This window comes from Engraulis encrasicolus, chromosome 7 (genome assembly GCF_034702125.1).
Source record: "Engraulis encrasicolus isolate BLACKSEA-1 chromosome 7, IST_EnEncr_1.0, whole genome shotgun sequence".
NCBI classification, from domain to species: domain Eukaryota; kingdom Metazoa; phylum Chordata; class Actinopteri; order Clupeiformes; family Engraulidae; genus Engraulis; species Engraulis encrasicolus.
In genome coordinates, this window is record NC_085863.1 from 56,950,290 (window position 1) to 56,967,193 (window position 16,904).

Sequence of the window (16,904 nt, forward strand, 5' to 3'; positions counted from 1 at the left end):
CCACTTTACAAATTTAGCCCCTTTTCTGAGTTCTCTGCAAAGCAATAGATTGGTCTTAACAGGTACTTTTTTGATGTTTGTTCTTCTTTGCCTTCTTTGTTATGATTAGGATTTCGTCTGAAGCACCTTTAGAATGATCATCCATGGACATGTCAATATCTGTTATTAGTTTTCAATCACCATTCCATTCAATTCACTCACCAAGTGTTAGTGGTGTTCACTGGTATTCCACAACAAGTGTAGTAGTGAAACATCGCTTCTGTCATGTTTTATTTAGCATTTTCTTTCATTCACGAAATGCCACATAAAACATCACAGAAGCCTTATTTCACCTTCAAACTTGTTAGGGAATGCCTGTGAACACCCCTAACCACTTGGTGAGATACATACTTTTGAAAACAAATGTTTAGACAGATGTAGACAAACCCATAGATTGCCATTCTAAAGCTATTTGACACAAAATCAAAATTGGTTAGGGCCACTCACTGCAGACTCATTGCACTGCAGACAACCCAGGGCTACATGTGCTCAATAGTGAAGTGGACATAACGTTTAATATTTAATTTAGTTCTCATTTCAAATCTTAATCTACATGTTGCATCAGTAAGAAAGTTTTTTTTTAATTTAATCGAGGTGATCATGTTTTGGACACTCAGACCTTCCCAAGATCATCGATTACGGTGAATGTCTTAGCCCAGGTCACCAGTAGGGTAAGCTTATCAAAAACAGGACTCAAAAATCAATGGTCTATTTTTCAGGAAATTATTTTGCAATACACAAGGACACAGAATGCAACAGGCCCAATCTTTTCTGGCACTCAGGCAGTACATCACATTGTTTGATAAATTCAATATTCAACAATCATCATGTTCGCCACGTCACTGTTCATGTGCTGGCCATATAATTACAATATCATGAAAAAGTTGATTTATTTCCATAATTCCATCAATAATGTTTAACTTTAATGGATTGTAGATGCATTGCCCACATTTTTAACTATTCCAATCATTCAATTGATTGTTTTTACATATTTTATATTTCCATGCCATGTTTTGGTGCTAACTCACCAGTTTAATTCTAAGTCGCCAGAAATGAAACCCCATTGAAAATGAATGGGGTTTTATTTCTGGTGAATTAAAATTAAACTGGTGAGTTACCACCTAAACGTGGCATGGATATCTACGGGTATATTGAAGAGTGAAGTGTGGGTCACCAGATCAAACAAACAAAAACAGCTGACAGCAAAGCATCAATGTTATCTGGGCTTCCATGACTCCCATGCAATGCCCCTGCCACTGACTTCAATGTTAAATGCATCATGACAGTCATTAAGACAAAAACAGTCCTAACCAAGTATTGAACATTGACATGTTATGTAGAAAGCATCAAATTTCAACTGATTTTCAACCGAATTTCTTTCTCTTTTTATGAGGAAAATGGTGATTTTATTACAATATTTTAATAATGTGCATTGCTCAAATCATGTTTTTTTTTGGAGCTGGAAGGCCAAAATATGTAAAAAATAATCAATTGAATGATTGGAATAGTTAAAAATGTGGGCAATGCATCTACAATCCATGAAAGTTAAACATTATTGATGGAATTATGGAAATAAATCAACTTTTTCATGATATTCTAATTATATGGCCAGTACCTGTATATGCACTGATGAATACACAGTTGAAAAAGCAGGTCAGAGACAAGCGTTCTCTTTTTACTCTCTGTATACAGCTTTAGATGAACACCTTGCACAATTAATTTAAGTGTAATGGTGTTCGAGTCTGGCTACACGGACTGCGGCAGTTACGCTCTTTCATTACTCTTGCAGTAAGTCAGCCTCCAAGTGAAGATAGGTAGACCATAAACTCATGCATCACAATCATTCAAAAATAAAAGAAAAAGAAATGAAAAAAGAAACAATAAAAACAGAAACGAAACAGATGACAACACGTGAGTACTGCAAAAAAGGGGGCAGCAACAAGCATCATCGTCATCATAATAATCTACCACATGCAGGATGCAACCCTTTGAGAGAGAGAGAAAGAGGACAATCACTTTTGCTGAAATCACAAATCAATTAAACAGTGAACTCAGATGGATGACTGGTTCCAGGATGACTAAGGCATCCCCCTATAGATGGCTGCCTTTAAGGCCGCAATGTTGGCTGCGCTTACAACACAAATGATGTTAGGAGACCATTTGCAAAGGCAGATCATCGGTCACCTGCCAGTCCGTGCTGCCCTAAGGGGAGAGCAACAGTGAGCCCATCTGCCGGCCGAAAAATAAAGTAAAAAAGAAGGGTGTGAGCAAAGAGGCGAGACTGATGGATAAAAAGGGGCAGATGCAGTAAACATAAATGGAGGAGGAAAGGGAAAAAGAGGAGGAGAAATATGGTGTAGGCCACCACTCCTTGGATTTAATTTCAGATTGTGTCCCATCTGGTGGAGAACAGGCAGGGGATAGGAATACCATACGTTTGGGAAGTAGAGCTGAGCGTTATGATGATACATTGTTATCGTGATAAAGTGTGTATCGTGCCCTTTCTCCTCCATCATGATAAATAAATTTTAGCCATTATTACAGCTACCGGTAATATACATTTAATATAATTTAATAACCTTTTGTGTTGTCACAATGCACACACTAAGTTCATATAAGAATATAAGAAAAAAATATATATATATAAGAAATGTGGTTTTGCAACACAACACAAAGAGAAAATACAGAGAACAACTGAACGCATACGTCATTGTGGTACATCGTGATGCATATCGTTATCGTGAAATAAAGTGATCAATATCGTGATGCATGTTTTTTCCCATATCGCCCAGCACTATTGGGAAGGATGGAGAGGAAGAGACGTGGGGTTCAAGACAACCCATCAGCAGGGTGGGCATGGAATGTCCAGACAAACCGTCCCAATGAAAGGCCTCATGCTCCCACAACAGACCAGACCAGACCAGACCAGCACAAACATCAAACACATGCTCATGAAATCATACTGTGGAAATGAAAAAAAGAAATACCGGGGCAGATGAAGCAAACTAGGGAGGATAACGAGACAACTTTTGCAATTCTCGGGACAGTTGCGCCTTAAATTACAATAATTAGCCTCTACTGAGGTCTAAATAGTAAAGGAAAGGCATGTGTTTGGCTCGATTTACTTCCAATTTACTCAGTTATAGAGAATGTGCTTATACATGACAATAAAAGCAGTGTAAACTGCAAATCCAGCTGGGTAGCATGGTTGGTCCAACACCTTCAAGCAAGTGTGCATGCATGACCTAATACAAAAAAATAATAACATCAGGCCTCAATGCCTGGGATGTGTCCGTGAAAAGACTGCAAACACTTTTTTGGCACAGAGAGTAGATGGAAAAGGAAACCGCCAAAATCATCTGTTTCACTTGGTTTCCTTTGGCGACGATCACATAAACTGGGATAGGCTTTTTATAAACAAAAATATGTTGGGTGATTTCCTGGCTTATGCAGAAAAAACCTTCTGCTTTAAGTTCATGGAAGCTTACATACTTTGCAGGAAATTCAATGCCGCAGCCTTGACATAGAAAGCATGGCTTTAAACAAAAGAAGAAAGAAGCACAGCAGATAAAACTGAAACAATAACAAAAAGAAGGTGTGGCTTAGGGCCCTTATCCTTTTCCCTTCTCTGACTTCCTTTGTATTATCTGACTTTCATTGTGAAGCACTGTACTGGGCTGCATGGCACACTGAGGTTGCATGGAACAAAACATAAAGCAGAAAACTGAGGATACGTTTCTTATAAAATCAAATATTTGCTTACTTGAACATGGATTTTGTATATCTTTATCTATCCCTTACATTGACGTGGTCACATGTTGGAGGAAGAGGTATGCTATGCACAACACTATTCCTATTACACTGCTATACACACTAACAAAATGCAGTTGCCTGTATTTGACAAAACTGTGCGTATGCACTTACCAAATGGATGCATCTTCTGTTATGTATTATGAGTTCGTAGACGGAAATCAATACATAGCTTTTTTTCTGTTTAAGTGAGCAACTGTGACTCGTGTGTTGCATCATTTTGTATTGACAGTAAGCCTACATCAGCAAGTACAATTGGTCTAGAAATTAACAACGTGAATTACAGATTCCCCCAGGTTTTTTGCCTACAAACTAATGGGATTATGGCTCAGAATTGCAACATCATTGGGGTAATAACCGATTAGGCACCCAAAATGCATTAGGCACTCAAAATCACGGCAGAAAAAAAAAATTCAATGTGCAAGTCATCTAGAACTCAAACACGTATCCATTCCTCCAGTACTAAAAAAAAGTCTGCTTTCATTGCAACAGATCTACAGCCATTTTGGTTAAATAAAGCCATAGCCTATGTGTAAAGCCATAATCATTGTATTCTATGGGGGAAATGACTGATATTTATTTTACATTTCTCCTTTTGTGAGGCTGACAGTCAAAGTTATAGCACTGCTGTACCAGAGGTCATCCCTGAGACCTTGAAAGTGGTTGAAGGCCATGCTTGCAATTATTGGTCCAGAGAGAAGGCTAAGAGGTAGGAAGGGGTTGGTGGAAGGAAAGGGAGGGTCAGAATCAAATCAAAACATGTGGGGGAGGGAGAAGGGAGAGAGAAGGGGAAGAGTTTCTGAAGCCACCAGTAGCGTATTCCAAGAACATGGTTTAGTGATAAACCTGGCTAAGCCAACCTACAGGAAGTGGTAAACCTGTTAACAGAGAGCCCACAGGGGTGTCATTTGGTGAAAAAAATGAGGACTCTGGGCTCTTCTATTAGATGATTTACCACTAACCCCAAGGTGAACTTAACCTGGTCTACTACTGAGCCAGGTTCTTGTACTACTCCCCTGGGTCTGGAAAAGGCATTCCTGGATGGCGAGGTGAGATGAGTTACCTGTGCCACTCCTGTGACAGTTAAAGCTACGCCCTCGGCTGTCTCTACATCCTCACACTTGGGCTGCAGGGTCATAATCTCAAGGGTTATCCTGCGGAGAACGCAAAAGAAAAAACAAACAACCCAAACAAGGTTTTGCATGTTCTAATAATAATAAAAAAGGAGTTTGTGTGAGAGGAACCAAAGTCAAACTTGAAACAAAAAGAAAAAAAGGGTGTTAATGAAAACAGGCAGCGACAAGAAAACAAACAAATAAACAAACAAAGAAAACAGGAGCCGCATTCACTCTAGACACATAACCCAGGTGCGTTGAGTAGTGAAGCAGAATGCCCCTGAAGATGCAGACTCACTCGTTTCAACATTTCTAAATTTGATTAGCATCAATGTAAAATATTATGCCGTTAGATGCCGTTAAATGATCAAAATTGTAAAGCCAATTGTGAACTAAATGACTATGACTGTCCAGCTACTTTTCTCCAAAATCCCCTCTCAGGAACAACTAACAGTTATGTGGTTGATGGCAAATGCTTCCAAGAAGCTTTAATTAAAAATCATTCACCCATCAACCATCTCTGATTCTAAGTCTGTTCTTCATATTTTTTAGAGAGCATGGCTTATTGTTTGAGTCTGGGAGTGTTGGACAGCATAACAAGTAATCGTCTTGTGGACTTCAGAATATGGCTAGTCTGCATCTCCACTGAGACATTCTCAGCGTGTTCACTACCAAAGCACTGGGCGGTGAGACTGAGCTTGAGTGAGCAAAGGCTGGCGCTGGCTGGCCCAGGCCCAAGTGAGGTTAGTAACTGCGGAGGCGCCATCTCTCTCTCCCTCCCATTCAGCTGCTGGAGGAGAAAAGAGACTGAAGAGAAAGAAAGAAAGGAGTTGAGAAACCGCAGGTTCACATCTAGCCTTCTGCTTGCCGCCCGATTCCATCCACTATCTCCCTGTTCAAGAACCTCTACGTCTGAGCTGGACCTTCTGTATGTAATGTAGACGTTGGCTGTTCTTAAGATTTCTTAACCGGTAATTTTAACAGTTGCACTGCGATGCATACCTGAGCGACCCCTGTCACATCCAAGGGGACACCCTCCGAAGTTTCGATATCCTCGCAGCGACAGAGAATGGTCATAATCTCCAGAGACAGTCTATTCAGGCAGGCGGGCGGGCGGGCAGGCAGGGGGGGAGGGAGCGACAGGAGAGGCAGGACAGCAAGTGTTACACAAGCAAGTTAACGAAATCAGAAGACAGGACAGGGCAAGGACATGACAGGGCAAGGAGGTTAGCTCTGAGAGGTCAGGAGGCAAGTTAACAGACTTTAAGCCCCCCATCTGGCAACGCCCATCTGGCAACGAGATTCCCAAAAGCTATCCCTTAAGTCTGTTCATTCTAGTCATGGTGGTCAAAGGAGCTGAAGTTGTTAGTGACTGAACTTCTGCAGCCAGAGCTACGTACTATGAATGACTATGATGGCTCCTTCGAAAGGCAATCCCTAATGTAATTACATATTTCCTACCTAATACTAGTATTCCATGAGTGTGATAAAATAACAAATATGGCCTGCATGGAAGTAACTTTCAAACCCCAATAGCAAATCCAACTTGAGCTATCTGAATGATAAACAGGCCAACTCCCCACTATCTCACGTGCTGCGTTTCGATTTTCCAGAGTGACTTCAACAGATGCCCCCACCATGGAGAGTGTGGAGATGGCAGGAAGCTTAGAGAGGGGAGTGACCATTCTGACCAATGTCATTAGTGCCACATTCCTTTCCAGACAGGGATGGGAATGCTTCCAGTCTCCTAACACCACAGCCAATCAACAGGGCTAAGTGGCATTGCTATTTCAAGCATCAGCTTTGCAAACAGCTACACACACACAAAAAAGACACATGCAGGCCAACAGTCTCAACAAAGGATTCATTTATAAAAGGCCTTCAAAAAATAAGACACGATCACACCAAGGGGAAAACGGGGCCACTCACATTCTTATCAATTATGAATACAAAGAAAGGGAAGATAGCCTACAAGCCATGATGGGAACAGTCGTTGAATACCTATACCGCAAAACCACATCACATATCTTATCTATGCTAATTAGTCTTATGCGCACACACATTTGACGCAAGTGGTGTTCCACAATCTCCCACCGGAGAGGACTGTTGAAGGGCTTCCATAGCCGGCAATAAGCATGCAGCAGCGATCACACTACTTAGCTCCACAGTCTCAGACAGACCGGGGTCTTTTTTCCACAGTGGCAGCAATGCATTTTAAACGGCCCTGGTACATTTGCCCCATCTCGCACTCTCCGCCTCTCTCTGCTCTTATGACTGAGCCTCCAATATAAGGGCTCCCGTCTGCCTGCCAGCAGAGACGCATCAATATCCAGCAACAGCAGCAGCCATTAAATAGATTAAAGGGGAACTGGGACTCGCCCTTCTTAACCACTCCCCTCTACCCCCACCCCCACTCCTCCTAGCCAGCTACAAACACCCAGCATCCACCACAGCTCAGAGATTTCAGTATCGAGATGGCTCAGACCGCCCCAATGCCGTCAACAGCCACCTTCCATTTCTGCACAAAAGCAGTCAAGGAAGAGAGGTCTTAAAACATTTTCCCTGTATGAATATTGCATTCACAAAAACAGGGCCATCGTACACACACACTATTTCTTTACAAAAGCAGTCATCAGAAGAACACACAGGTGTTTACACTTTACAGCAAATACAAACACCGTCACTCAAATCAGGGCCATCTGCCAAGAAATAGAGTGGAATGCCAAATGAGGGATGTGTCTAAACTAGTAAATGATTAGCAAAGATCAATGACGAAGTTTAGCCCAATTGTGTTGTGGTGGGGGGCAGAATAGATAATCTGAGCCATGTCTCTGTTCAGATCATTTGCCTACAATACTGTAAGAAGGTGTGGGAATCAGAGAATCAAATTCTACAGTGCTGGGTGTCTGTTGAGATTATCTTTCATCCAGGTCATCTAAACTCTACAAAACTAAACTCTACTGTACAGTGATAGCTAAATGACAAGTGTGATTTACTTAACACAGAAATAGTTGTTATAAACCTGTTAGTAGAAGAGGCAGGAGTTTCAGTTCCTTAACCAAACTAATGGCAATGGGCTGTTGTTCTATCAGTTTTACTGTTACTGGTACTGGTACTAGCCACCGTTGGTGAAAAACCTCCTGTAGGCGAGTCAAGCACTGTATCCATGAAAAGTGGTGAAGAGAGAGACAAAGGCTTACAGATTGTGACCCCCAGAAAGAAGCAAGACCAGCTAGCAGGACAAAAGACACTGACAAACCAAAGGAAAGCAACATAATGCACATTTTTAAGAAAAGGGTACACATACAAAACATTCATGTTATTTCAAGATTGCAGACAATAATTACTGCACATGTGTTCTATACCATCTGGCTTCATTGCTGTTGTATAATAAAGCTATTCTCTTCATCAAAGTTTGTCAATCTATCGAGCTATGGACAACACATTCCTCTGAGAAATTGCACACAAACGTGGGCATGTTGCAGATTAAAATTCCTTGCTTAACTGGGGGACTAAAGTGGGACTAAAGAGAATTCACTCCATTGTCTGAAGTCCATTCCTCAGTAGAGGGGACTGCTGTTGCCTAGCTGTCACAAGACCGGAGTAACCAGTGTGACCAGTGTGTGGGGCAACCACAAGATGGTGCAGAGAGCACTGGTTAAAAGGGATCGATGCGGTTTCATTGCTGTACAATGCTGCTGGTCTCAATACCATCTGCTGTTCCTTTTCGTTTGCATTGCCAGAGAGCACTGGCAGGTCGACAGAGATCAAAGCAGTTTCATTGCTGCACAATGCTGCTGGATCCCAATCACATCTGTACTGCCGCTCCTGTAATTTGCATTGCCAAAGACCACTGGTCATAGGGATTAGTGTGGTTTCATTGTAGCACAAAGCTGCTGGTCCCAATAGGGAGGGAAAGTAATCTCATCGCCCCCTGCTGGCAACGTTCCAACCCCCTGCAACAAATGAATGTTTTTTTTCTTTGAAAAATGACATCTCGGCCCTGACGACGAAGTAGAAGTAGTGGCAGTCATATTATGGGCATGTTGGCCCGTTTTATCGAATCAGGTGGTAAAATGTTCGGTTTTTCACTGATCTGAGCTGATTTTAATATTCTTTAAAAAGCTAATACAGAACTACACTGACTGGCATGTGTGGCTTGTTTACTCCATGTAATTAGCATAGCCAAATTAGCATAGCCAAACATGAGCCAGAGAGGTGGTTACTCGTCACCACAGAAGCCATCATATCTACTAGAGAATTTAAAACCATACCAAAATGATCGCGTGTATATATGTGTAATAAGAAGACAATGTGGAACTCATAGGATTACAAGAATGTGAAGATATGCGAAGAACTTGCGTTCGTTCGCGTTCATTTGTTTCTCTGTGTTGTCAACGAGGCGCGAAGCACAGCATGCTGGGAGCTGTAGTCCGTTTTGGACCAGATTGGCACAATTTCTATTTTTCTTAAAAAGGCAAAACATGACTGAGGATTTTCACAGGTAGTAGTTCATGCTATTGTGTACGCTGAAAAATGTGTCTGGTGTTATAGTTCCAAGTCATATCTTTGTGGGATTTTTTTTAAAAACTTGTCTATGGGAGTTTCAATAGGATCACCCTGGTGTTTGGAACGTAACCGCTAGGATCGCTGTTTTCCACTTTCCCTCCCAATAGTACGTCTGCTGGTCCGTACATCTGCTGCTGCTGCTCTACTTTTGAGTCACCATAACTTTCAGTCTTTCACTAATCTCCCACCAATGCTGTTCAATGTTTATCTTTCCAGGGGGAAGGCCCTGGCAACCAGTGCTGTAGTGTGGCGCAGCAACAGACTGGAGTTGATGAGTTGTTTGTTTACATTGTGCTCTGGGACTGGAGCTCAAGTGCAACTGGGGCCATACTGGCTCTCGCACAGTAATCCGGGCTTAATATGATAGCACGCTACATGAAACCGATCCCAATCCCCTGTAATTAGGAGCACAATGGTTGCTGGATATAACTCTTTTGGAGAACACATTGGGAATGTGTTGTGGGTATAGTTCATTATTTGTGTATTATAATTTCACAGAATATCCAAAAAGGTGCATACAGTGAAATTACCTGTAGGTCATAATATATGACCAATTTCTCTTTCATATATAAGAATGTTATAATTGTTAATATTATTATTACTATTAGTCTTTATATGAATTAAGGGAAAATTGCTGGGTTTGCAGAACGGTAATAAAGGGCAGACACCACAGCAGCCTCAGCAGCAATGTCGGTGACGTCACGTCCCTGAGTGCGGACTGGAGGCCTTACCTCTGGATGTCTGTGACGAGCCACCACGCCCAGGCCCATCCCCCCACTCTGTAGACCTTCTCATCCGAGCCACAGCAGCCACCTGCGGACAGAAAGAAGACAATGTCAAGCAGGAAGAATCCTCCCATCTAGTGAAAATGAAAAAGTGATGCACAACAGATCCCACCTCAATGTGCAAAGACGATGTGGAGCAGGAAAAATAAAGGAAGCATCTAGTTCAAATGAAGAAATGGGGGCTGGAGGGGTGACGTGGCTCAATGGGCTAGTACACTGTACCATTACACACACTGGGGACCTGGGGTTGAGTCCGACCCAAACCTTCCCCGTCTCTCTCCCTACTCATTTCCTGCCTCTATCATTCTCCTATCTGAATAATAAAGCGTAAAAGCCCAAAACAAATATAAATAAAAGAAAAAAATATATAAGGATAAAAGGAAGAAATGGTGCAATTCCCCAACACAATGTGCAGAAAAGAGTCTGATTCAAGATCTGGTTGCAAGAAGTCTGCAGCCTTGGAATCCTTCTTTTCTTATTTAATCCATGGCGCTGAACAACATTTGGACAATGTGTGGTCTACTCTTACCATGGAGTAAGTGAAAGAAGGATTTGAAGTAGGGCTGCACGATTATGGAAAAAATCATAATCACGATTATTTTGGTCAAAATCATAATCACGATTATTAATGACGATTATTGATTTTTGCAGATTTTTTTTTAAATTATAACAAGATGAAATATAACCAAGAATGAATTACATACGGGATGAGCAAAATAAAATGAACTGTAATAATTATGTAAAGGCAATAGCATGAAACTTAAGTGGACAGATTTCTGGCCAGAAACACCAGCCTGTCAGTATGTTCTGGCTTCAAGGACGCTCTCAAAAGTAGGTCACTATTGTCACGATTAAATCACGATTAAAATCATAAATTCGATTTCACTATTTTATCACGATTTTGCTTATTTTTCGATTAATTGTGCAGCCCTAATTTGAAGTGTGAGAATTTACTTTGTACGGCACTGTCTACTTTACTGTTTACTGATGGTATGGAGTCACATTTTCAGTCACAGAGTTGGAATACTGAAGTCAACATGACATACCCTGCCTAGTCAGCATTTACCAGAAGTGCCAAGCATAGTCCGGACGAGGGAGAACATGCCATACTCCCAGAGCCTTTTCAGAGATCATATTATTAGACACACATGCACACACATAGCTTGACTCTGCCGGAGGCTCACACGAAATCATGATCTGGAGAGCAAAATGTTCCCATCGAGCGAAAGTAGCCCACTATCATCGGCTGCTGCACCCTGAAAGGCATAGCTGTTAGAGGCACGCCCGGGGAGGGAAGGCCATTTTGTTTAATACAGATCACATTTCCTCCCCCCTCAATTCAGCTATTCATCACACTGGCACACATCTCACAGGTAGCCAAGCCAGGCCAGGGTGGGGCTGGGGCTGGGGCTAGGGTTGGTTGGACAGACAAGCTCTGTCTACCCAAATCTGCCACACAGGAAATGCTCCTTCCACAAATCTTGACCAAACCTCTCCGAAAACACACAAAAAAAAACATCTATGCTAATAAGTTTATGTGTTTCAACATGGCCATTCAAAAAAGACTCTTACGGTATAAGATGAACTAAATAACTAAAACAAATAAAATAATAATAATACTTCAAATAAAATGAAATGACCAAAAAAGCAGCTATTGAGACTCATTTCCACCCTTTGAGAAGGCATGTTGCCTGCCGGACTGCCCATAAACCAAGCCAGTAATTAAGCAAGTGGTCACGAGGCGCATGTATGATCTCATGAGTCATGCACCGGCTCTGGTCTTCATCACGGATTCATTCCCAGCTGTCAGCTACGAGGGTCTTGATGACAGACCAACACAGGGCCACTCCACACAGCCCGCTGCCAAGTCATGGGTGGGTCAAGTTTTCATTACAAGTTCTCATCATTACACACACAAGCACAACAACAGCATATGAGGAAGTCATCAAGGTGAGAAATCTTTTTGGTTTGTTTTGAGAATAAAGGTTTTCTTAATTGAATTTATATGTTGAAGGGGGAGGGGGGGGGGGGGACATGTAGGGAAAATACCCAACTGAGAAAGTGGCGGAATATAAAGGCTTTTGGCTTTAACTTTGAAATTGTATTCGTCTTGCTTACGCCTTTCTCAATATTTCCACCTGAGATGGTTTTTATGCCTTTATTGTAGACAGGACAGTGAAGAGATGACAGGAAGTAAGTGGGAGGGAGTGAGGGGTCGGACGTTAAGTGCTTTAGGAGAGCTTTTTTCAATTGTATCATTAAGCCTAAACCCTTCATCTACCATTCACCACCTATCATGATGTGTCGAACTGACTAAGCTTTTTTGTTCAACCAACTAGCAGGCAACAGGAATCCCGCTCCATTTTCTGACCACTGCTACAGCACAACAAACACGGAAGAATAGTCTCAAGCTTTTGCGGTAATTTACCAATGCGAACAGTAATCAAACTAATACAAAAAGTCTGCTCAGTGCATTTTCTGACCACCATTCCTGTGCTTCCTCAACCATTCCAGGCATACCAAAGGAGCACAGTGCTATTGCTGGCACTTCTCCAGCGCAGTGGCCATGACTGCGCGCGCGCACACACACACACACACACACACACACACACACACACACACACACACACACACACACAGACACAGACACAGACACAGACACACACAGACACACACAGACACACACACACTTTGGGTTATGTCAAAATCTCAGATGACATTCCATTCCATTCCGCTGGAGCAGTTCAGCTGTTCTCTGGCGGTGCCACAGGAGGGGTTACAACAGAGATTTTATTAGGGAAGATACAGGAAGAACTTTGGTAACAAAACGTCAGCATCAGCCTCCTGCCCAGCACCCAACACCTACCTAGATAGCCCACTTCACACACACAAACCACTTTTTTCCAGCTGTTGTTGCCAAACATATGCTGCTCCAATGCGATGTTTACATCATTTACACATTTTCTGACTTTTTAATTGGTCAAAAAGACATGTATATGCATGTTTATAATGTGCTATGTTAAAATTACGAGATTTAAAAAGGTCAGAAGGACCAGTTGAGACCAATGTCACATCACATGGCTTCAGATTAAAGCTAGAGAGCGGAAGGGATAGAAAGAAATCTGGTAAAGCCTCTTCTGTTGCAATCACTCAATATTCCCCAAATTGTGTAATAGATAAAATATTGCTCCAGTGCAGTAATCTTCCCCCAAACTTGTACTCTGTACTTTGTAGATGGGTAGAAATATTTCCCAAATATCAATATTTTTCTACCAACTACATGTTCCTTATCTCTGATCAGCAACGAACAATACATGGCTCTCCAACATGAGACCTGTTAAGGTTTAGCCAAGCTGTCCAGGTGAATATTACTGTATAGTCCAGTGCATGTAAAGAAATAGAATATTAACTCTGGGTGATTTGTCAATCAGGGCCTCTTGGACTTTGTACTGTTGTGATTTCTCAAATTCACACCAGGTTATGGCTTTCTTGTGACTGTGTTCCTTTATTACCATAAGGGCTGCACAATATTAGAAAAATATGCAATACACGATAACATGACTGTATATTGCGATATCGATCCTACTTGCCATTCTACACTTTATCATGTATAAAACAACTGAGAGCAATGTTTTATTGCCAACATGTTTTTTGATTAGGAAAAAACACGGCTAATATACAGCATCAACTTAAAATGACAACATTTTAATGCATTTTTTAACCTTCTCACCAAATGTGCTAATTAAAAACTGTTTGCGATATGTGCGCAACTTTTGCGATACGTATATCGCAAGCTGTGATATCGCGATATCGATACATTTTCAATATATCGTGCAGCCCTAATTACCATACTAAAAATCCTTCCCATCTTTTAATGAGCAGTGATTACTTCTTATCCACTTTTAGATGCAAAGCATGTCCCGTAACTGTGGGGTTGTGCAGCTAAGTGCTAAAAGAATGAAGTAAAACTAAATAACTGTTTTAGGGCACTGTTTTAGAAAGCTAAGCTGGAGTATCACCAAAGCCTTGGTTCTGCAGCCAGAAAACTTGGCTGGAAGATGTTCTGGACCTAACATATTGCGGTCTTTTGACTGGCATGCTTCTTCTTTACTCACAAATTGTGTGATTTCCAGACATGAAAAATTTGTAACCAACACAATAAGCCCCTCTATGTTCCAGTTAATGGGGAGGATGAGTGGGGCACAGCCTGGGAGAATCTTGGAGATGCCTGTTGGTTGGTAGGGTTACAACTTCACAAAGGCATGTTACTGTCGCAACCAAATACTCTGTAGGTTTTAACCCTTTCGCCGCCTATGGCATTTCCTATGGCCTTCCTACATAAACACAGACAACATACAGTAAACAGATTATCTCCTGGAATGCTCCGTCAATGTTATCATCACCCCATTATGTGATGTGATCACTCTGTTGAGAATCCTTACATTCATGGACTGATGATGCCTAACCATTGTGGGCAAAGTAACATTGAAAGCACAGACTGCACTAATTGATACTCAAATTGTGCCGTCATCCCTTACCATCCCTTTATTTGCACAAATGCCCAAACGTGTGTGTGGGGTAAATATCGGCACATCACTGCTTGGACATGTTCTGCTACTTTGCTAAATGTCAGGATTTTGGCACAGAGCCTACGCTTACCATACAGGCCCTCAGCCTGCTTGCTATTCCTCAAGTGTAAGCTTCATGTGTCTCTGCTAATTAAATTGAACCATGGCACATCCATTTGAAATCTCTTGGCCATGCATGTTGGGTTTCACAAGAGTGTTGGATCCCCTATGCTCGCTCATTCATTAAGGTGGTGTGTGGTGGCTACTTTCCCCCCAGAAGTCAACTTCCTGTCAACTCTTCATTGCACAATACACTGGTCTAGTCCACAGAACTATAGGAACACGAACAACTGATAGATGTAAGTTCAATCCAGAAGTTAGAACTACCCTCAGAATTAGACGTAGGCCTCAACAATCCCTGATGATGATGACAGAAAAACAATAAGGAACTTTGTAATAGAATGTCATGAGGAATCCATGTCCAGCTGGACTGGATTCAGTCAGGCACTTAAAAGTTTATCATTTAAAATAACTTTTAAGATATCGTTAGCGAGACTAATGGTCCCTGATTGAAGGTGGAGGGTAACTTATCCTTGCCAATTACTATGCCCTTCATGTGACTTTAAAACTGCCTTCTCAGTTTGGGAAATCCTCGCACCATCACAGAGGCACACAACTATTCACTCTCACTCACCAGCCACAGTTCAAGAGGTTATAAATCAGATGACTAAGAAAGTATCCATCGAAAACCCCTTTCATTTCCAAGTACAATTGGGCATTTGTTCACCAGATATAGGACAGTCAGGCTGATGCCACACCTACACTACAAATTTTCTAGTGACCTTCACTCTGCTCCATTCAAAACGGCATACAGACTGAGACTCCCAACGGAGTTCGCTCCCGGACGTGCGGTCCCCGGTGTTTCTATCACTCCCGGACTTGCGGTCCCCACCCGATTATATTTCACGTATTATCATATACTGCCACATACAAGCAATTTAGGGTTAGGTTTAGGTTTAGGTTTAGGTTTAGGGTTAGGGTTAGGGTTAGGTTTAGGGTTAGGGTTAAGGTTAGGGTTAGAAACAAAAAACTAACATCAACAAGATAACTGGCTCCGTAATATGGCGGTGGTACCGTTAGTCTGGCTAGTGGGAGCGAGATGAAATGGGAGTGTAATGAGATGGGAGCGTGAATCTGGGAATCTTCAAAACCAGTGGTTACTCAGTGACAACGGTGTGTGCATGGCCACTACGACTGGGCTGCTGGTAGCCTATAGTATTTTTTAATATAGTAAACATCGCCGTCAGAGGCTCTGACATTGTCAGAAATGCAGATGCATGTCATCAACTAAAACCCAAGGTAAACCACCACACAGTGGCGAGGTATGCTAGTTTATGGCTAATTCGGTCCTAATGAGGAATTCGTTGATATCTGCATGGGTGCAGGAGGGAAGCCTAGTATAACTACACCCCAGTTTTCAAGTTAATTCGCGAGATGATCGGTCATGTATCTCGGTGCAATCCAACGTGATATTTTACTCTATTTTGAATGACACGATAATGGACAACGTCAACGTTAGCATATGCATTGCGATTAGAGTTCGGATCAAGAGTTCGGACTAGGATAACGCCCAATATGTTGTGCTAAACAATACAAAAACACCGTAAATGTGGCAATGCATATCGCATGGCACGAGACCACATTCAGTGGTTAAAAGAAATTCTTGGCGAGATAAGAACGCGCAAACCGTCATGGAGGGAATGTTGGAGTGGATGGTCCAGAGCAGCTCTTCTTCAAATTAATTGAACATAGGCCTACCTGATACTACCAGCGCTTCGTTTGGTCCAACTGTGTAGCAGTTCCCCATTATGACTCCTGTTTCTCGATTATTGTTGCAAAAATAACATCAAGCACGCTCGCACGGGACCGCGTCTCACATTCGTTCTAGTAGCTAGCTGTGTTTTCTCCACTGTCCCCGCCCATTAAAGCAACTCATTCTCGTAGACGAGAGAAGAGGA

At 41.9% G+C, this 16,904-nt stretch overlaps 1 protein-coding gene across 1 annotated transcript in view; it reads right to left on the minus strand.

The window, feature by feature from the left end:
• Positions 1-16,904, minus strand: part of LOC134453242 (flotillin-2a) — a 28,987-nt gene extending 12,083 nt beyond the window's left edge. Inside the window, exons 1-3 of the mRNA XM_063204102.1 lie at positions 16,705-16,904; positions 10,265-10,346; positions 4,913-5,003 (exon numbers count right to left, since the gene is read on the minus strand). Coding sequence (XP_063060172.1) covers positions 4,913-5,003; positions 10,265-10,346; positions 16,705-16,753 — 222 coding nt within the window. The 5' untranslated portion in view covers positions 16,754-16,904. The remainder of the gene's footprint in view (positions 1-4,912; positions 5,004-10,264; positions 10,347-16,704) is intronic.